At 43.8% G+C, this 21,247-nt stretch overlaps 1 protein-coding gene across 1 annotated transcript; it reads right to left on the bottom strand.

The window, feature by feature from the left end:
- Nucleotides 1-5,341: 5,341 nt before the first annotated feature.
- Nucleotides 5,342-6,443, bottom strand: LOC123412973. The gene is made up of 4 exons (XM_045105922.1): nt 6,371-6,443; nt 5,995-6,227; nt 5,867-5,923; nt 5,342-5,770 (listed from the first exon to the last, which is right to left on the bottom strand). The coding sequence occupies exons 1-4, from the start codon at nt 6,414-6,416 to the stop codon at nt 5,642-5,644; spliced, it is 465 nt and encodes a 154-aa protein (XP_044961857.1). The 5' UTR covers nt 6,417-6,443; the 3' UTR covers nt 5,342-5,641.
- Nucleotides 6,444-21,247: the final 14,804 nt, after the last annotated feature.

Below are 21,247 nucleotides of genomic sequence, written 5' to 3'. Positions count from 1 at the left end.
ATTTCTTTTCCTGCTTATTAGAGGAAGAAATAAAAGGCCCTTCTAGACATTTTTCTTACAAAATTATGTCTAGATAACAGGAAATAAAAATGTTCCAACTTTTCTGTTTAAATCAACAGAAATATGATAATATTTTTCTGAAAAGAAAAATAAAAATTTCCTGAAAATTAAATATTTTTTCAGAAAAGGAAAAATAGGTGATCTTTATAAAATGATTAATAAAGTTCATGAATTTTATTTTAAATGACAGAATTAATTTTCTGCAAAGTTAAAGGGCATATGAAATTTTATTTCACGCTTTCCGCTGCTAAACTAAATATGGAATATGGTCATATTATTATTCTGACCAACATTGTTTAGTAACATGATCATGTTGCATATTGCAAAATGATGCATTTATTTCTATCATTTGCCCAACGGTAATGTAGATTAATATGCATAGGCAATTGTATGATTATTTTAACCAACGTTATTTAATGCATATGATTGTTGTACTGACTTTGCTTATTTGGTGATTTCAGGAGGTTTTCATCTCATGAGCTGCCTCAAGGATGTTCCTACGCTCAGAGGGGATAATTACTCTGAGTGGAGGAAGAAGGTTGATATGGCTTTGTGCATTGCTGAGGTGGACTGGGTTCTGGAGGAACCACAGCCAGTTGCACCCGCAGATTCAGTCAGAGATCCTGACGAGGTTGATGAAAGCTGGGAGAAAAAGCAATGGGATTGTGGCAAAGAGGAGATGCCCTACTCCATTCATAACAGGTTATGGATAAATGCCAACAAGAAATATTTGGCGTTTATTAAGAACACTATTGAGACCACCATCGTGGGCTCGATAACAGAGTGCCCTACGGCAAAGGAGATGCTCAACAAGATAAAGAGTCAGTTTACTAGCTCTTCTAAGACCTATGCCACCCAGTTGATAAAACAACTGGTGACAGAGAGCTATAATGGAGGTGAGCATGGAATCAGGGAGCACATCCTTAGGATGAGCAACACTGCGGCCAAGCTTAAGCCCATGGACACGGACCTGGAGATTAAGCCAGCTCTCCTCGTCCACCTGGTCATGGCTTCGTTGCCTAAGGAGTTCGAGACCTTTGTAGTCAACTACAACATGCAGCCCGAGACTTGGGATATTGAAAAGGTCATCGCAATGTGCTCACAAGAGGAGGAGAGGATTAAGGCTTCACATGGTGGCTCCCTTAACTATGTGAAGGAAAAGAAAAAGGTTTTCCCACCTAAGCAGAATTCTCCCTCAAAGCCACAGAACAAGCTCCAAGGAAAGGCTCCCGTCTTCTATCAATCAAAGCCAATCACAGTAGACAAGGACACTTGTATGTACTGCAAGGAGAAAGGGCACTACAAGAAGGACTATGCTGCCTGGCTAAAGGTCTTCATGGCAAAGAGAGGTAACTTTATTGTTTCCTTAGTAAATGAATCTATGTATGTAAAGTTTTCAAAATCTACTTGGTGGATTGACTCAGGTGCAACTGTTCATGTTGCAAAGTCTTTATAGGGGTTCAGTTCGATGAGGACCATGTGCCAAAATGAAAGAGAAGTATTGAAGTCGCGAATGGAGTCCAAGCAGAAGTTGAAGCCGTAGGTGACGTCTCCTTGGAGCTAACCGAAGGATTCACACTTCTTCTTAGTGATGTTCTTTTTGTGCCTTCGTGTAATAGGAACTTAATAAGTGTGTCGTGCTTAGACAAAGACAATTATCAATGTGTTTTTGGACATGGTAAATGTACCGTGTGGTACAATAATGATTATGTAGGCAATGCATTTCTTCATGATAAGCTTTATTTGTTATCAATTCGTGATAAAGTGAATTATGAAAATAATGTGAATGTGCCAAGTTCTTCGTCGAACAAAGAGCAAAAGAAAAGAAAGAGAACTCACGACTCCTCGAAACTATGGCACTGTCGATTGGGCCATATTTCCAGGGGAGAATAGAAAGGTTAATCAAAAGCGAAATTCTTCCAAAGTTGGAGTTCTCTCACTTACAGAAATGCGTAGATTGCATTAAAGGAAAATATGTAAAACAGATAAAGAAAGGTGCAAACCAAAGCACAGGAACACTGGAAATAATCCACACTGATATTTGTGAACCGTTTCCGGTGAAAAGTGTGGATGGTTATGATTCATTCATAACATTCACAAACGATTACTCCCGCTTCGGTTACATTTATCCAATCGAAGAAAGAAATGAGGCATTGGATAAATTCAAGATATTCAAAGCTGAAGTTGAAAATCAGCTTGACAAAAAGATTAAGATTGTGAGGTCCGGTCGTGGGGGGAGTACTACGGTCGACACACACCATATGGCCAAGTCCCTGGACCTTTTGCAAAGTTCTTGCAGGAGACTGGCATCGTCGCCCAGTATTCAATGTCGGGCGAGCCTCAGCAAAATGGAGTAGCTGAAAGGCGCAACCGTACCCTCATGGATATGGTGCGCAACATGATGAGCTACTCTGACATGCCATTGGGATTGTGGATGGAGGCGCTTAAAACCGCCATTCACATTCTCAACAGAGTGCCAAGCAAGTCTGTGCCCAAAACACCGCATGAGCTGTGGACAGGAAGAGTGCCATCCCTGCAACACTTCAGAGTGTGGGGATGTCCAGCTGAGGCCAAAATGTTTAATCCAAACATTGGAAAGTTAGATCCAAAGACACCGAGTTGCCATTTCATTGGCTACCCTGATAGATCAAAAGGTTTTCGTTTCTACTGTCCAGACAGATTCACAAAGTTTGTAGAAACGAGACATGATGTCTTCTTAGAGGACGAAATGATGAGGGGGAGCATGGTAGCTCGAAAAATTGATCTTGAGGAGAAAAGGGTGCATGCACCCATTCCGATGATTCAAGAGCCATTTTTCTCGCTACCAGCTGTGACTCCAACGATGACAACTATGGGAGAAGACCCGGAACCTGTCCTTCAAGAGCCGACTGAACCTGTTGTTGATCATGCAAGGGAATTGCAGCAAGAAAAAGTAGAAAGTGTGCCAGACAATGAGGCACTTAGACGGTCTAACAGAACAAGAAGACCTGCTATTTCTACTGATTATAAAGTCTATAACACGGAAATTGTTCATAAGGATGGTGATCCCACCACATATGAAGAAGCCATTAAAAGCCCTCACTCATCAAAATGGCTAGAGGCAATGGAAGATGAGATGAAATCGATGAGTTCCAATATTTTTTGGGACTTAGAGATCATTCCTAAAGGAGCAAAGACAGTAGGTTGCAAATGGGTCTACAAAACGAAGTATGACTCTAATGGGAATGTTCACAAGTATAAAGCCCGACTTGTGGCAAAAGGATTCACGCAAAGAGAAGGAATAGATTACAATGAGACTTTCTCTCCAGTCTCTTGTAAGGATTCCTTCAAAATCATAATGGCACTAGTTGCTCATTTTGATTTAGAACTGCATCAAATGGATGTAAAGATGGTATTTCTACACGGAGATTTAGAAGAAGAAGTCTACATGAAACAACCCAAGGGTTTTATCATGGAAGGCAAGGAAAACATGGGATGCCGCCTAAAGAAATCCATTTATAGGCTAAGGCAAGCCTCTAGGCAGTGGTACATAAACTTTAATGATACTATTAAAAGGTTTGGATTTCAAGAAAATGTTGAGGATAATTGCATTTATGCAAAGTTTAAACATGGGAAATATATTTTCCTAATCTTGTATGTGGATGATATCTTTCTTGCAAGCAACGGTATTACTCTACTACAACAGATAAAGAAGTTTTTATCCTCGAACTTTGACATGAAAGACCTTGGTGATGCATCATATGTTTTGGGCATTGAAATTCACCGAGACAGGAAAAATGGAGTCTTAGGACTTTCACAGAAAGCATATTTAGAGAAAGTTCTCCAAAAGTATAATATGCACAAGTGTAAAGCCACGCCTGCTCCAGTAGTCAAGGGCGATAGTTTTGGGAATCACCAATGTCCCAAGAATAAGTACGAGCTCGATGAAATGAAAACAATACCGTATACTTCGGTTGTTGGAAGTTTACTGTATGCCCAAGTGTGCACATGCCCTGATTTGGCATTTATCACCGGGGTACTCGGTAGATATCAAGCAAATCCAGGCCAAGAGCACTGGAAGATGGCGAAGAAAGCTCTGCGTTATGTGCAAGGCACAAAACAAATCATGCTAACATACAGGAGATCTGAGTCCCTAGAGATAAAAGGGTACTCAGACACAGATTTTGCGGGAGATAGAGATGATAGAAAATCCACGTCTAGGTACGTGTTCACTCTCGCAGGGGGGGCTATTTCATGGAAAAGCTCCAAACAGACCATAGTTGCATCATCCACGATGCAAGCAGAGTTCATAGCATGTTTTGAAGCCATCGGGCAGGTGATATGGTTAAAGAAATTCATACCCGATTTGAAAGTGGTGGATTGTATTCACAAGCTACTAAAGATATAATGTGACAACCAGCCCGCAGTATTCTATGCTCACAACAACAAGTCTAGTAATGCTTCCAAGACGATAGATATAAAGTATTACGTCGTGAAAGATAAAATCCAGGATCAAACCATAAGTCTCGAGCATATAAGTACAAGGTATATGCTTGCGGATCCGCTAACGAAAGGCTTACCACCCAGTGTGTTCAAGGAACACTTAGCCAGCATGGGTTTGTTGGAAAGCCTATGATCCCTGGATTATAAGAGGCCCAAAAGTAAATGAATTTGTTTCAAAAAAAAAGTGTGTTGTAGCTGTATAATTCTATCAGCAATTGAGCTGTGACGATGAGACATGCTCTACATGCTTATATGTGATGGAACAAATGACAAGTATAAAGTCAAAAGTAAAAGTCGAGATCAAGGGGGAGAATGTTAGGTTGATCTCTCACCGCGTGGGCCCACCGGCCCACCGGGCCTTGATCTATGCGCCCTGATCGGGGGCGTCCAACCCATTATGGTTGGTGGGCCCCTGTGACCCGTGTTATATAAAGGACGGTGGGGTGCCGGGGCACGAACTACGAGATTCACCGCCGTCACACCCCTACCGACATACCTATCCGATCTAGGTTAAGCGCGGTGCTCACAGGAAGTTCCACCCACGCCTAACCCTTCTTCGTCATCACCGCCGTCGCCACCACACCGATGGAGAACGGTGCGGGCTCATCCGGCTCAGGACAAGGTAACTATACGGGTTTGTATCGGATCAATCTATGCCTAGTTGATCCACGTTCTATCACATACATCAGAATGGGTCTTAATGTGATTGATACCCATTATCGGGAAATGATTTTTTGTGATAACAAGTGCATGGTGTTTTTGCTGACATATAACAGGACACATGGTAATTCCTAATTTCATAGTAAGAAAACATTTACAAAGTGATCGTGGAACCTTTACATCAAGGAGAAGGAAAACTAAGAGCAAAACAAAATGTTTGGAATCTGCTAGGGCACCGGCCACATATAATTTATACAGTACACAATGCTAATTACGGTATATATAGATGGACAAAGGCCGGGCGGTTTCATATGATTATCTGGCTTTTCTTGCATCACATACTTCCCAATTTCAAAGGAAGTATAACACATTTAGATGTTGCTAACTTAACTTATGTAAACTTATAAAGCCTCAACCATCATTTTGTTGTCATTCTCAGCTAGCTGGTTGTTCCTTCCCCACGGTGTTTCCTTATTTTTGATGTGGAGGCTGAATCGATGGCCAACCCTTGGATCTGTTCGATCAACTCTGTATCCAAGGGCCGGAACATAGTCTTTTGTGCCTTCTCCTGCATCAAATGAAACACACGTATGATAATGCAATATACTTGGAATTCCTCATGGAGTAACGATACAGGGAATAATACAAAACATAATTAACTGACCTTCCTTATGGAGGTGCACGGGACCCCACAAGCTTTCAGAAGATTCCTCCATTTGTCCTGTAACATGAAAAACATCATGTTATCTAAATCAACATTCTTGTAAGTCAACCTTCAATGTTTGCCCATACCTTGAGATGTGATGGGTCTCGAACTGATGATGAGAAGTAGCGACTCTTCACCATAGTCCATCGCCCAACACCATATGTCTTGACACCCTTAACCAGCTTCCTCACTTCGTCAAGTGTCCAATGTTCATTGTTTTTCCGACGGTGAAAATTCATGCCTCCGCTTCCCCAGGGAAATATCCTCCTCTTGCGAGGACCTCGTAGACCACGCCACCATTTTTCCTTTACTATCAGGTCTAAACACCAAATATACGCACATTAGATTGATGAGCTTGCGAATATACGAAAACTGAACATGTTCACTTGTGTAACTGGAAATACTAGATCGCGTTTCAAAAACAAAAAAAAACTAGACAGGATAGCATGATTGACATGGTACCTCCCAAATCATCTTCGGCCTCTTGTGCAAATTTGCTGATTTCCATGCCATCAACGCCATACACATAACTGAAACATTCTTCCACCTGTCATGAATAAATATAAGTATAACTACCTTGATTTTGATTTTTACTGGTGATGATGCAGATGGTTGGATTGTGTCTAGGAGTGTGGTGCCGGGCAGAGTTCCTTTTGAGCAAGAGCAATAGGGAAGGCCCCTGCTCCACCTGCTTGTTTTCATATACGAGTGGAGGTGTGTTTGTGTCCCTTGGTTTGTGGCCTCAGCAGACCATGGGTTTAGTTGCTGCAATGTTCACTACTCTTCCTCTGTCTAGCATAACTATACTGTATTTTTTAGGGTGAGCGGACAAATATATTACTCCCTCCATTCCTTTGTACAAAGCCACTTCATATTTTTATGTCTAATTTTGATCATTAATTTTACCAATAAAAAGTGAGTTATGTACCATAAAAATATTTTACTGGATGAACATTTCAAAGAACTTTCCGACGATATATTTTTTATGACATTTAATTCATATTTTATTGACCAAAATTATGAGTCAAAGTTTGACATAAAAAACAAAGTGTCCTTGTATACAAAAATGAAGAAAGTACTCAAACATTGAACTTCATTCAGAGATCAGCAAACTACGTAGTGCACTTGGAACGTCCGCTATCAACGTTTGCTCTCCGTGTGCTCTGGCATGTGTCAAGAGACTCAACATATATGTGAGAAGAGGCTAGCTGAGCAAGAAACGAAATGTACCTGGCTTGGAAGAGGGATTGTAGCAGAAGACGGAGGCCAATCAAGCGGGTCCGCAAGGATCGGCGCCCAAATCTGCACTTCTTCAGCGGGCTCCATTCAGTGAGCAGCTACCGCAGGAGCTTCCTTCCGCTGCAGCCGGAGTTGCAGGACAATGGACTAATCAGGAGGGAGCTGAGACCTGCAGGCTACCAGATGATGGTGAACACGGTGCCAGCAATGTGCAGTAGCTCTGGAGTGATCCGGCGACAGGGGCCGGGGGATGCGGTGTCCAGCAGGCTTGCTGTCGTCGTCGAGGCAGGGGAGCCGGACGCGGGGAAGAGGAGGAGGAAGCAGCGCGAGAACAGTGGAGTAGGGGTAGCTCTGGACTGGGGTGATGGTCCTCTGTTCTCTGCCGGTACTACATTCTCCATCGGAGTCAAAAAGAGAGGGACCAAGACACGGCGCGTGTCGTTCTCAGGAGACCAAAGGACCCACAAAGTCTTTGTTTACCAGGGCATATCTGCTGCTCCTGTAGACCATCTTTCTTCCCATGGATTAATTGACAGCAAGAACTGTGGATCATCTCTCTTTCCGTATCTTGCTCCGTGTGTCACCACTTCTTCATCTCCACACACATGACGAGGAAACTTCCCGGAAGTTCCTCTCCATCCAACCCCGTGTAGCGGTGTAGGATGATGCTTCCCGGAAGGTACCTCGACGACTGACGACGACGACAGAGAACCTTGTGCGTGTGGAGATGTGGACTCACCTGAAACCGACTGGCTGCATCCGCACGAGCGCTTGTATTGCCAAAAAGTTGTTACTCCACTACTGTAGTTAAGTTGGTACTAATGTTTGGTTGCACGTGTGACGTGACACACAGCAGTACGGCTTTTCATGTTCTTTTGAGTCTTTGTTGATTGATGTGACACAAGAAACAATCTCCTAGATGGCCATCCTCGATGCAGTTTATGTCCTAATAATGAAAGCATTCAGCACCTCTTTCTAGATTGTCCTATGGCAAAGTTGGTTTGACGCTTGTTGCACATTGCTTTCAATATAACTCCTCCTAATAGCATAAACATGTTGTTTGGGATGTGGCTACAGGGGGTTGATACTTTAACTACTAAATATATTCGTGTGGGAGTGTGTGCATTATTGTGGACCGTGTGGAACTGCAGGAATGACATAGTTTTTAACCCCGATATAACTTTCACTTCTTACAGGTCATCTTCAGAGTTACCGCACTGATCCGTTCGTGGTCATTACTCACCCGTGTGGATGCCAGGGAGCCTATGGTTACTGGGTGTGTCCGATGGGAGATGGTAGCTCAGGGTATCTTCAACCGGTTTGGATGGCGTCACACTAATTGGATAGGTGTTTAGGCATCTACATATATTGTCAGCGTCGGTTTTGGACGCGCTTGGCGTCTTGTATCCCTTTATTTTTTTTCTTTTTCAGATTTTTGGAACCAGTTATACTCGGTTAAGACTTGAGCTTATTATTAATATATGGCCGTATGCATCTTTCAATGCAGAGGCCGGGGCTAAGCCTCCTTTTCTAAAAAAAATGTGACACAAGAAACATGATCTAGTTCTACAGGAATATCTCCTTGCATGCCGAGAATGACCGAGTCAAGGATGCGGTCCATGCGGTCCAAGCAATCTGGCAAGGTTTGGCAGCTGCCATGCCTAATGTTTCCTAAAAATACAACTAGTCTACATACTAGTACATGTAAACTCTGAACCAGTATGATTCAGTGTGTGTTAGGCCTGGTTGCTTCCTACTAGTAGTCTGGTTCATCGATCTGTGGGTTTAGTCGACGGATGAATCAAAACACAAATACACGATCCGGCTGGCCAGCTAGCAATCATCATTTTGCTATAAAAAAATCTGAACAAAGTAGCGATTATAATTTCCAAAATGACAGAGTGGTCGACAACCCTTCTTTGCTCTTAAACTTGACATGATGAAGGCATATGATCGCATCGAATGGGAGTATCTTCATGCTTGTTTGCTGAAGTTGGGTTTTGCTGATGGTTGGGTTAATTCAGTTATGCGGTGTGTTACCTCAGCACGATATGCAGTCCGGGTGAATGGAGAGCTGACGTCTCCGGTGGTTCCGTCGAGGGGAATTCGTCAAGGGGATCCTATTAGTCCTTATTTGTTTGTGCTCTGTACAGAAGGACTTTCTTGTTTGATGCAGCAGAAGGAGGGGCTTGGTGTGCTACAAGGAATATGTAATGGTCGACAAGGCCCCTCTATTTCTCATCTACTGTTTGCTTGCTGATGACAGTATATTTTTTGCTCGAAGTGATCATAGGACAGTGCAGGCTCTCAAATCGGTCATCAGTTCCTATTGTTAAGCTTCTGGGCAGAAGGTTAATCTTCAGAAGTCTTCCATTTTCTTTGGTCATAGCTGTCCTCCTACTCTCAAAGCTGAGGTGATGCATCAACTGGAGGTCACAAACGAAGGTATGCAGGATTTCTATCTCGGCATGCCCACTGCTGTGGCTCGGGCATCTACATCATCTTTCAACTTTTTGACTGATCGGGTATGGCGGAGTGTTACGAGCAATACGGGCAGGCCGCTTTCTCGAGATGGAACGGAGATATGGCTTAAAGCTGTTGTGCAAGCGATCCCCAATTATATCATGAGCTGTTTTCAGGTCCCTGTTACGACATGTGATAAGATGGTTGGAAGTATTGCGGATCATTGGTGGGGATTCGAGGATGGACGCAAGAAAATGCATTGGAAGTCTTGGGAGTGGCTGTCCTCACCCAAAGCTCTTGGTGGTTTAGGCTTCCGGGATTTTGGGATCTTTAACCAAGCGATGCTGGGGAAACAAGCGTGGAAATTAGCTACCGATCCCACTTCTTTGTGTGCTCGTGTTCTCAATGGGCGCTATTACCCGGATGCTAATTTCATGACTGCGGGGAAACCAAGATCATCTTCTTTTACTTGGCGCTCTATTATCTTTGGGCGAAAGTTACTTAAGATTGGTATGAGATGGAATATTGGCAATGGGGAGAATGTCTCTATTATGAGAGATAATTGGATCCCAGGTTTCCGTCAAGGTTCTTTCCACTCGTTGTTTCCCATTCCTGATTCTGCTAGGGTTCGATATCTTATGAATGATGAAGGAACTGCTTGGGAGGAAGATACCGTCAGAGCGTTTTTTCATGGAGATTTAGCTGAGGCTATTTTGCAGATTCCTATCAGTCGGCGGGGTTGTCTTGATTTCATCTCTTGGCCGCATGATCGTTGTGGTCAGTACACGGTACGTTCTGCATATAATATGGCTCGGACGACAAGTTTCTTCTCCACATATCAAACTGCTGGAAGGGGGTCAGGTTCGGCCGAGGAGAAGCATTGGAAAACTCTCTGGTCTATTGTCGCGCCTGGCAAAATGAAGGTAGTTCTTTGGCGCATGGCCCATGACTGCTTACCGACAGGACATCAGTTGGTTCATCGTCATATTCCAGCGGATGATAGGTGCATTTTCTGTGCTGACACTGAGCGGGTTGAGCATCTGTTTCTATTCTGCCCATTTGCGCGACGTGTATGGGATGGAGTTAAGTTGGTATACCCTCTTCATCTTCTCAGGAAGGACTTGCACAATATGAAGCAGTGGATATTCGAGTTCATCAACCGTGAGACGAAGCTTCATGCCACGGTTCTTGCGGTTACTGCATGGCACGTTTGGGAATCACGGAATGATTGTCGCAATAATGTGGCACAGCTCAGTGTGTCACGCGTGGTGGCTGTGTGTTGGCATATGTGCAGATGATTGTGCAACATCTGTGGCCTAACCCATCAAACCAGCCCCTTCCGACGGTTGATCCTCCACAGCGATGGCCTCTACCTCCCATGGGATTTGTTTGTGTTAATGTTGACGCTGCTCTATTTCCTGACACTCGTCGTGTGGGGTGTGGTGTGGTCTTGCGAGATCATTCCGGGTCTTTCATCATGTCTGTGAGCGAAGGTATGTCCGGTTTCCCTACTCCGGAGTTGGCGGAAGCAATGGCTGTTCGACGGGGTTTATTGGCAGCTCACAGCAGGGGTGTTCATCGGATCATTCTGGCATCGGATTGCCTCTCCTTGATTCAGCGCATCTCTTCGCCTGGGATGGATCGTTCCACGTTGGGACCGGTGATAGCGGATATCAGATCGATGGCGTCGGACTTCCAGTCTTGTATGTTTCAGTTTCATCGTCGTAGTTCTAATGTGGTCGCACATAAATTGGCTCGGAATGCCGAGCCATCATCTTGTAATATTTTTGTTGGTGTTATTCCGAGATTGATTCGGGATGAACTTTGTAATGACATCTCTTGATCAATAAAGACCATATTATCTCAAAAAAAAATGCCAGATAGACTAAACTGTTGTGAAGTCGTGATAGTTGAGAAGAAGAACAAGTCGTGATTGGTCAGTGGGTACAGACGACGCGAGGGCGATTGTGCGTAGTATGCATAAAATGCCGAAGAAGGAGATCAAATACATAAAGAAGTGGTTCAGAATTGAAACTGAAGTGCATTTTGAAGCAAACTTTGTTGCCGCCGACCGTAATAAGCATACCCTATTATAGTGATCTCTTGTTCAAACCGATCGGTTAGTTTTGGATTTTGTTTGTACTTGTCAAATACAAAATGTTATATATCTTGTATTTTTTTGAACTGATATATATCTTATATTTGGTATATTCTTGTATAGAGCTTAGTCATTAATTAGAATCTCGACCCCTGCCTGCGCCCCTGCTCCCGTACGGCCGCATGGGGGCAAACCCCGTCGGCCGGCTCGATGCCTCCACCGCCCCAAGCTCCTCCCTCCTGCCGCCATTGTCGGGGGCGTCATTGGGCAAAGCCCGCGAACGTGACAACAGCGGCGGATCTCCTAGGCCATAGATCGGATCAAGGCGGTCGCGTTACGCACGAGCAATTAAATGGCAGTGTTGCGGGAAGGCGGCAGCCAGGATGTGCGATCTGCGATGGCAGACAGTCAAGGTCAGCAAGTGGCGGCGACAGTGATCATGCCTGATCTAGGCCCAGACGGGGTTCAGACAGGCATCCACCCACACTATTGTACCGGTTGCATCTCAACGTCTCCAACGTCGGCTTACGGGTTCCTGTGCTAGTCCCGCAGCACGAGGAAGCAGGAGGATCCGGTTCCTGCTATGGTGGTGGTGGCCTCCTCCTTCATCGGAGGTGGTCGCCCCGCTGGTTGTGGTGGATCCCTAGATCCCAAGGCTAGTCCTGACGGCAAGTTGGGGAGGCGTGGCTGCCGATGAAATCCGAGCTTCAACTACGTTCATGACAGGCGGTGGCAGTGTCTACGCGTCGGACTTTGTTGAAGACATCGTCATTGCAGTCACCTTCTACCCACTCGTGCTACTTCGGGAGAAACCCCAGATCAGGATATTTTGGATGATGATGGCGCTCTTGGTGTCCCTCTCCCACATGACTCATCAGGGCATTATTTTCAAGCAGTTGCTGGTTGGAGGACGCAAGGAGTGGAGCGGTGTACATTTATCGTGTCGGGGATGGTGAGTCTCAGTGGCATGGCGCAACAGGGTCTTGGTGACGGATGTGAAATGATGGTTCCGCGCAGGGCGGGGGCGCTGTCTGTCGTGCTGGTGGTGTCAACAGCAGGCCTGACAAGATCGATGTGTGAGCACCTGTTCTGAAGATGAATCGGTGGAAGGCGATGGACGGACTCTGCAGCGGGTGCATGCAGTGCCCACTAAAAGTGTGTCAAACCGATGTGTGCCTCAGACCTGGCATTGCGGTTTGGTCGAGTCCTCTGAGTTTAGATATTAGGCTTTGGTCTGGGGTGTGGATATACGTCTGCCACAATCTGCACCCCTTTATCAAGTGAATAAGAGTAGTGATAGATATTGTTAAGATGATGTCTTCAAATTTATTGATATATTACTTTGTAAAGTTTGGATGAATAATTAATAAAATAACTGCATGCATCGTTCAGATCCAGATCCTCCTTTCAAAAAAATACATTTTTCCTTAAAAACTCTGCCACACCTAAAAACTATTTCTGGCTTCGCCGGTCCAACAAAGAACATTTGAGATGTAAACTCATTCATAATTTAATTCACGCACCCCGACACCTGTGTAGGATGCTTCCCGGAAGATACCTCCACGAGCCACAACGACAGAGAACCTAGTGTGCGTGTGTGTTTTTAGAAAAGGAGGATGACCCCGGTCTGTGCATCTGGGAGATGCATGTGACCATTTTATTGATTATTTTCGAGGACCTTACAAAGTAGTACAATAATATGCCTGAATCCGCCATCTTGACAACATATGCCGTTACTCCTATCCATATGATGAAGGGGTGCAAGCTGGGCCAAATACCCAGACCTCTCACGTAAGCCTAACATCTAAAGCCGGAGGCCCCGACCGAGCCACATACCAGGTCCGGGGCACAAACATGTCTGACGCACTCACATGTGTCGCCGCCACCATCTTCCACCAGTTCATCTTCAGAACAGATTGAGGTGCCAGCCTTGACAGGTGCCTCCGCCATCGACGCCATCATGACGCCAAACGACGACCTCCACCTACGCGAGTCCATCTTCAAGCAGCGGACGCAGATCCATGCTAGGATAGGGCCGCACCACCGCCATCGCCCACCACCCACAAGCGCCATCCAGCCCCAAGGTTTTCAAAGCGGCGCCTTCAAAGAAGGGAACGACGCCATGAGTGCCGCCGCCGCCCAACAAAGTTAGGGATTTCGCCCGAGAGACCTAGGGGAAGGGGAAGTGAGGGGATCAGTCCATACCGACGCCTCCAAGGAGGGGAACGGCGCCCTCAGGCGTCACCGTCGACGCGGCCGGCCATGACCGGCCAGGGATTTAGCCCGAACTAGATCCCCGCCACCAGCAACGCCTCCTGTACAGAACCAAGGATCCAAGGAAGCGCAGCCCGACCAGGCTAGCCCGCACGCCGAACAGGGAAGGAGGGGATGCGCCAGATCGCGCGCACCGGCCACCGCAGAAGCCGCCGGCGGCCGCCAACGACCACCAGATTCCGCCGTCCGCGCGGCCGGGACACCAGATCCACCGCCCGCACGGCTGCTAGCTTGTCGTGCCTCGCCCATGAAGCCGCCGCTCCAAATTCAGGGTTCCCCACGTAGAGGCATGGCAGCCAAGGCACCGCCCCCACGATCCTTGGCGCCCCGGGCTTGCCCGGCGGCTGCCTCACGCGGCGGCGAGGAAGTGAGGGGGAGGGAGTGAGGCCCGGGGGTGGCTAGTGTTGCGAGGGTTGGGAGGTTGGGAGGCTGGATTGATGGTTAGATGCACCTAGTGTGTGTGGATGTGGACTTGCAACCAACTAAAAAGAAGAAGAAAAAACTAGGTGCATCCACCCACACAAGTACGGGTATGGGCAGACAAATATGATTAACTAGCACCAAGCACGAGCTGATTATTAAAGTTGACAATGTTGTGTTGCACGTGTGACGTCACACCAGTACAGCTTCTCATGTGTTTTTCAGTCTTTATTGATGCGACACAAGAAACAAGATCTAAAAACATCTACGATCGAAGCCTTAAATAATCCTCATACGTTTACGGACGCGTCTGATTATTAATAAAATAGAATAAAAGAAGAAAAAATGACTCAATCATATACTTTTTATCATCTCCATACGTTCGAGCTGTCCGTAAATCCTCATATTCATCTCAAATATAGAAAGAATATAAGGATTCACAAATGCAAAGAATACGAGGATTCACGAATGCGTCCGGCCGTGCCTGGTTAGTCCGTCACGCACAACGCTACCGCATCCGAATCATTTTTTTTATTCTTTCTTTTCTTTTTCTCTTTGCCTCTCCATCAGTCACATGTAAGTGACCGGACTTATGCAAAAAAATATGAAAAACATAGTTATATGGATGAATAAATAGGGGGACACGGCTGGTCACTGGGAGGACGCCTTCGCGAATGTTTAAAGTTCAGATTATAGATGTTTTAATTCTACAGGAATATCGCCATGCATGCTGACGAATGAGGGAATCCAGGATGGGGTCCATGCAAGTAGAACATTTGAGATGTGGACTCATTTCATAATTTAATCTTAAGGAACCTCCAACACCATCCCTTAAAACGTTTTGTCCATTGACTAGTCTGTGGAAATGAATATAAAAGCGTGCCATTCAACCCTATTTTTTATTTCTAAATAGCTATAAATCACTAGCTATTTTTCTAGACATGCAACTATGTCACATGAGTAAGTTATGCATGCAAGTCATAAATTATTTTGCCTTTTCTTTTACTCTATGCATACAAGCATCACTTATCAATTCATGCATGTTATTCATAAGTTATTTTTTGCATTAGATTTCGTATTGTCAATATATGTATTGGTCGCGTGCACTGTACATATGTAGTTAGCATTCACATATTTGTTAGAAATGACAATCTTCTAATTGCAATCATCATTTTCTCTTTTCATACCTGTTTTTTTTTCATTTTTAAGATTACATTACCTTTCCATTAGTTATAGAATTTTTTAAGCAACTTTCATGCATACTTTTAGCAGGTTTTCCACAGCAACGCGTCGGGGCATCATCTAGTTCTCTAAACGTCCGCACCTATTTCTTTTTTTCTTTTATCCACAACACCCAAAATAATAATAATAAATAGCACAATTCATCCATAAATAGTTTGCAAATATTTTAGTACAACAATAGTTCAAATGTAATTTGATGTAGCTGGATGTTCAATAAGTTTTTGAATTTGTTGGTTCCAAATTCAATGATATTCGAGTCCGAATCGACACAAGTCCTCCGACGCGTTATTTCTCTTGAGTTTCATCCAACAACGTATGAATGCAAATGATTTGTCATCGGTCATGTAGTATATGAGGGCACACGTCCAAGCTATACAATTTGATGATTATCAAGTTTAAATATTGAGTGAATCAATGAATTGACTAACATGTCGAGCAAGAAGAAGCAAAATATACGATCTTCATGGTTGAAAAGTCCGACAATCACATTCTCTCCACTCATGCAATTGCCACGCAATACATCATGACAACGTTAAAGATGGTGGATGATCAATGAGTTAACGAGTTCATGTTGTGATCGTAGGCGCGCAAGTGCTTCTCCTCAAGAAACAAAGCACACACGTTTTGCCAAAAAACAAGCCCCTTGCCTCATGCCTACAAAGTTCACGGATATGACCTTCCAGGCTTCCACGCATCACACAACTACACATGTCCTTCACCGAGTACCCCGTCATCATGCATACTCTAGAAAACAATGAGAAGTTCAACATAAAAACTCTATGAAATTTATTGAACACCTGGCAGGCGTATGGACGACATCGACCGGGGGGGTACCTGACTACACATGGATGCTGAGTGAACCGTGACATAGACTAAGGCGGGCATGAACGTAGGCGGGGGCTATGGACGTTAGAGGATGCATGGGTGGTCGCTGAAGACGTACATCGGCATCGGTGGATGCAAATCAAGGGAAGAGCAGGGACAGAGTGGGAAAAAAGTGGATCAGGAGAGAGATTTGAGTGAGCGGGTGTTGCAGTGCTACGTGACGGTAGTTCACACTCTCACAACTCAGTATGCTTCCAGATTACGGGAATTTGGATAATCGAACTGGTCTGCAGACCAATGGGATACCACATTGAATGGAGATAGCTCGGTCTAGACAGTTTCAAGCATTTTGAGTGTTTGCGTTGGAGATGCTCTTATCCCCCATATTTTAATTCCCCATTTTGTAGGGAATCAAACTTTTCTTTATCTAGCTCATCTCTAAAATTTAATCTCAATTTTTTAATCAATTATCTTGCATACAAATTTCCTTTGAACATATATTACAACAGTATATTATTACAAGACTTGAGAACTCAAGTACACACAATCTAAATAGGTAAACAATCTGGATCAGTTGACCAACCGGGTATCTTCATCAGTGGGATCCCTCAAGTTCTTCGGTCCAAAGATCTTGATCACGATTTGGTGAATTTATTCACACAATTAAGGATGAGATCTTCACCAATGTGTACATAGTCATTGATGGTCTCGGCTAGGCATCCACATGCAAGCACTCACATTTTTTAGAAAAGGGGGCGAAGCCCCGGCCTCTGCATCGAGGGATGCATACGGCCATATATTGTAACGAACCCAAGTCATCGAATAGTACAAAAAGTCTCCAAAAAAAGTAAAAGAAAAAGAGCGAAAGATACACGGCGTCCAACTCGCCACAACCGGGATGCGTAAAAATAAGCCTAGATGACTAACCACCTATCCTATTAATATGACGCCATCCAAACCGGTTGAAGATAACCTTAGCTACCATCTTCCATCGGACACACCGAGTAACCAAAGGCTCCCTGGCTTCCACAGGAGTGAGTAATGACCATGTGCGGATCAAGGCAGTAGCCCTGAAAATGACCTGCAAAAAGTGAATATGTTGATGTTTGTTGAATACCAAGTCATTTCTACAGTTCCATGTAGCCCACAAAAGTGCACATGATCCTACTCGGATAAGGCTAGCAGTTATATCATCGACCCCTCTTAACCACGTCTCAAATAACGTGTTTAAACTGTTGGGTGGCTTAATGTTGAAAGTAATAAGAAGTGTTCGCCATAGAAGTTTAGCCATAGGACAGTCCAGAAAGAGGTGTTTAATTATTTCATCGTTCTGACAAAAACTGCATCTAGTATTACCTTTCCAGTTACGTTTTGCCAAATTATCCTTTGTTAGAATAACCCCCTTGTGAACAAACCACATGAAGATCTTAATTCTAAGTGGAACTTTGACCTTCCAAATATGTAAGGACTTCGGGATAGGTGCTGAATCAATGAGATCTAAATACATAGATTTTACAGAGAATACTCCGTTAGTGATCAACTTCCAACGAACACTATCAGGGTTCTCAGTAAGGTTAATACCCATCAACCTTCTAACTAGATGCAGCCAGCTTGACCATGTGTTACCAAATAAGGCTCTACGGAACTGAATATTAAGAGGAACCTGACGCAAAATTGACGCAACGGTCGCCTGCCGCCGTTGTGTAATATGGTAGAGTTGCGGATACTGAATGGCTAAAGGCGTCTCCCCCATCCAAGTATCCTCCCAAAATCTAGTAGATTGGCCATTGCCAATAACAAACTTAGACCTGAGGAAGAATGCATTCTTTGACCGCATCACCCCCTTCCAGAACGGTGAATCGGTTGGTCTCACTGTAACATGCGCCAAAGTCTTTTTGTGTAGGTATTTATTCGTCAGAATCTGTACCCACAACCCTTCTGTCTCCATAGATAATCTAAACAGCCATTTGCTGAGTAGACATTTATTTTTAATCTCTAAATTTTCAATCCCTAAACCACCTTGATCCTTAGGTCTACACATGATGTCCCATCTCGAGAGCCTCTATTTAGTCTTGATCTCATCACTCTGCCAGAAAAAACGGGACCGATAAAAATCCAACCTTTTCCGCACCCCAACAGGTACTTCAAAGAAGGATAGGAGAAACATAAGCATACTTGTTAATACTGAATTAACCAGTACCAACCTTCCTCCATACGATAAGAGCTTGCCCTTCCAACAGCTCAACTTTTTTTCGAACCGGTCCTCGATACATTTCCAATCCTTATTTGATAATTTTCTGTGATGAATTGGGATCCCTAAATATGTAAAAGGTAAAATCCCGCTAGCACAACCAAACAATTGATTATACGTGAGCTGCTCATCCTTGGCCTTTCCAAAGCAAAACAATTCACTTTTATGAAAATTTATCTTCAGCCCCGATAGCTGTTCAAATAAGCATAGGATAAGTTTAAAGTTCCTGGCTTTACTGAGATCATGCTCCAAAAAAAGAATCGTGTCGTCCGCATACTGTAAAATGGAGACCCTCCCCCATCAAAAAGATGTGGGATCAAGCCCCCTACAAGGTCCTTCTCATTAGCCCGCTTAATCAGCAGTGCCAACATATCAGCGACAATGTTAAATAAAATGGGAGACATTGGATCTCCTTGCCGGAGACCCTTCAGTGTCTCGAAAAAATGACCCACATCATCATTCACTTTGACACCCACACTTCCCTTTTTTATAAAACAATCGACGTGCCTACGCCACAGCTCATCGAAACCCTTCATACGTAGGGTTTGCTGGAGAAACGACCATTTGACTTTATCGTAAGCTTTTTCGAAATCCACTTTGAAGATAACCCCATCTAGTTTCTTCGAGTGAATTTCATGAAGAGTTTCATGCAAGACAACGACTCCTTCAAGGATATTACGTCCCGGCATAAAAGTTGTTTGCGTAGATTGTACCACTGAATGGGCCATCTTAGTCAACCTATCCGTTCCCACCTTTGTGAAAATCTTGAAGCTAACATTTAACAAACAGATCGGACGGAACTGTTCAATCCGCGTGGCCCCTTCCTTCTTTGGTAAAAGAGCGTTATAGTACCAAAATTCAAATGGAAGAGTTGAAGGTGACCACAAAAAAGATCATAAAACATTGACATAAGATCAGTCTTAATAATATGCCAACAGTGCTTGTAAAACTCTGCCGGAAACCCATCTGGACCGGGAGCTTTGCCATTCTTCATATTCCCAATCGCCTCAAACACCTCTTTCTCTGAGAAAGGAGCGGATAAAATTTCATTGTCAGCCTCTCCAACTTGAGGAATAGCCGCCACTTGGTGCTCATCCATAGCCAGAAAGCTATGATCAGGAGCACCAAATAAATGTTTATAGTAGTTAGATATGTACAATTTTAGATTCTCATGACCTACTATTGTACCCTCATCTTGCTCAAACTGCACTATTTTCTTTTTCCTATGCTTGCCATTTGCAATCAAGTGGAAAAACTTAGTGTTATTGTCCCCAAGAACTATGGCCTTCACTTTGGCTCTAAGCGTCCATTTCATTTCCTCCTCTCTCAGGAGAACACGCAATTGCTGTTCGGCCTCGAATTTGAGAGACCTTCCGTTAGCATCCAAAAGAAAACTCTCAGCCTTCCGATCTAGATTGTCTATAAGTTTGAGGAGCTTATCTTGCTCTTCCTTATAAATTCCAGACACATTCTTAGACCAACCCCTCAAATATTGTCTAAGATGTCTAATCTTGTACTGCCATCTTTCTACAGAGGATTTAAAAATGGGGAGAATTTCACTTCCCGGCCTCTGCACCAACTAGGGATGCATACAACCATTTTAGTATGAGTATCAAGATAAACATGGTCCTCAGAATTTTTTAAATGAGTATCAAGATTTTTTTGATGAGTCGTTTCACCACACGTCAAACTTGATCCTCAATAAATGGGAGAAAACTCCCTGTGCATCACCTGTCAATTCTAGAAATTGAATTCGGGTCGTTGTGCTGCACAGCGTGCCCAACCACTGAGTCAAGGCTCTCTTCGCAAGCACTCACATGACCAATATCTTGAACCATGTACTTGCATTTGATAGAAGTGAGACTGTTCTTACGTATATATGTCATTTGTTTAATTCCTTTTGGAGAGCATACCATCCCATAATGCACTGGTACATGCATGCATCTCAATTTTATAGCACGACACGACCCATATCCTATCATATAATTATAAAATTGAACCCAACTAACTATCTTGTCCTCACCATGCAAACTTGCAACCTCATTGAAATTGAAACTACAAGGCCCGTTGACACCTCTTTTTCTTGCTTCACCTCATATTTATGGTGTGTTTTATTTACCGATTGGCTCCTTTTCGGAAAATATTACCCATTGGCTTATTCTATTGGTTGTAATTGATGGATGTAACCATCATAGATAATCATGCATTTGCCCCATTAAAACTTATCTACGCCGTTTAGTTATGATTTCTTCCTGTCCGTAACATAAAACATTGGAAAATAATCTTCACAACAATTTCATGTTTCCTTTCTTTCTCTTTTTTGCGTGGAAAAAATCTCTTTTGTTCCCACCTCAGAATGCCTATAAAATTTCTCAAGGATCCCACCGCAACATGCGGAGGTATCTTCTAGTTTTCTTAGTAAGAGATCATTTGCAAAGTAATCGTTTAACCTTTACAACAAAGGGAAGGAAAACTAAGAATGAAGCAGGAAGTTTGGAATCTGCTAGAGCACGGGCCACACAAAATT

The sequence above is a fragment of the Hordeum vulgare genome, chromosome 7H (genome assembly GCF_904849725.1).
Source record: "Hordeum vulgare subsp. vulgare chromosome 7H, MorexV3_pseudomolecules_assembly, whole genome shotgun sequence".
Classification (NCBI taxonomy): Eukaryota; Viridiplantae; Streptophyta; class Magnoliopsida; order Poales; family Poaceae; genus Hordeum; species Hordeum vulgare.
Note: the sequence above shows the minus strand (reverse complement) of the source record. Positions and strands in the feature narration are given on the sequence as shown.

Coding starts and splice junctions, on each gene's coding strand:
- LOC123412973 (XM_045105922.1), bottom strand. CDS start 6,416: ATGGAAATCAGCAAATTTGCACAAGAGGCCGAAGATGATTTGGGAG. Junction 6,228..6,370: donor GGCCGAAGATGATTTGGGAG/GTACCATGTCAA, acceptor TTTGGTGTTTAG/ACCTGATAGTAAAGGAAAAA. Junction 5,924..5,994: donor GAGACCCATCACATCTCAAG/GTATGGGCAAAC, acceptor TTCATGTTACAG/GACAAATGGAGGAATCTTCT.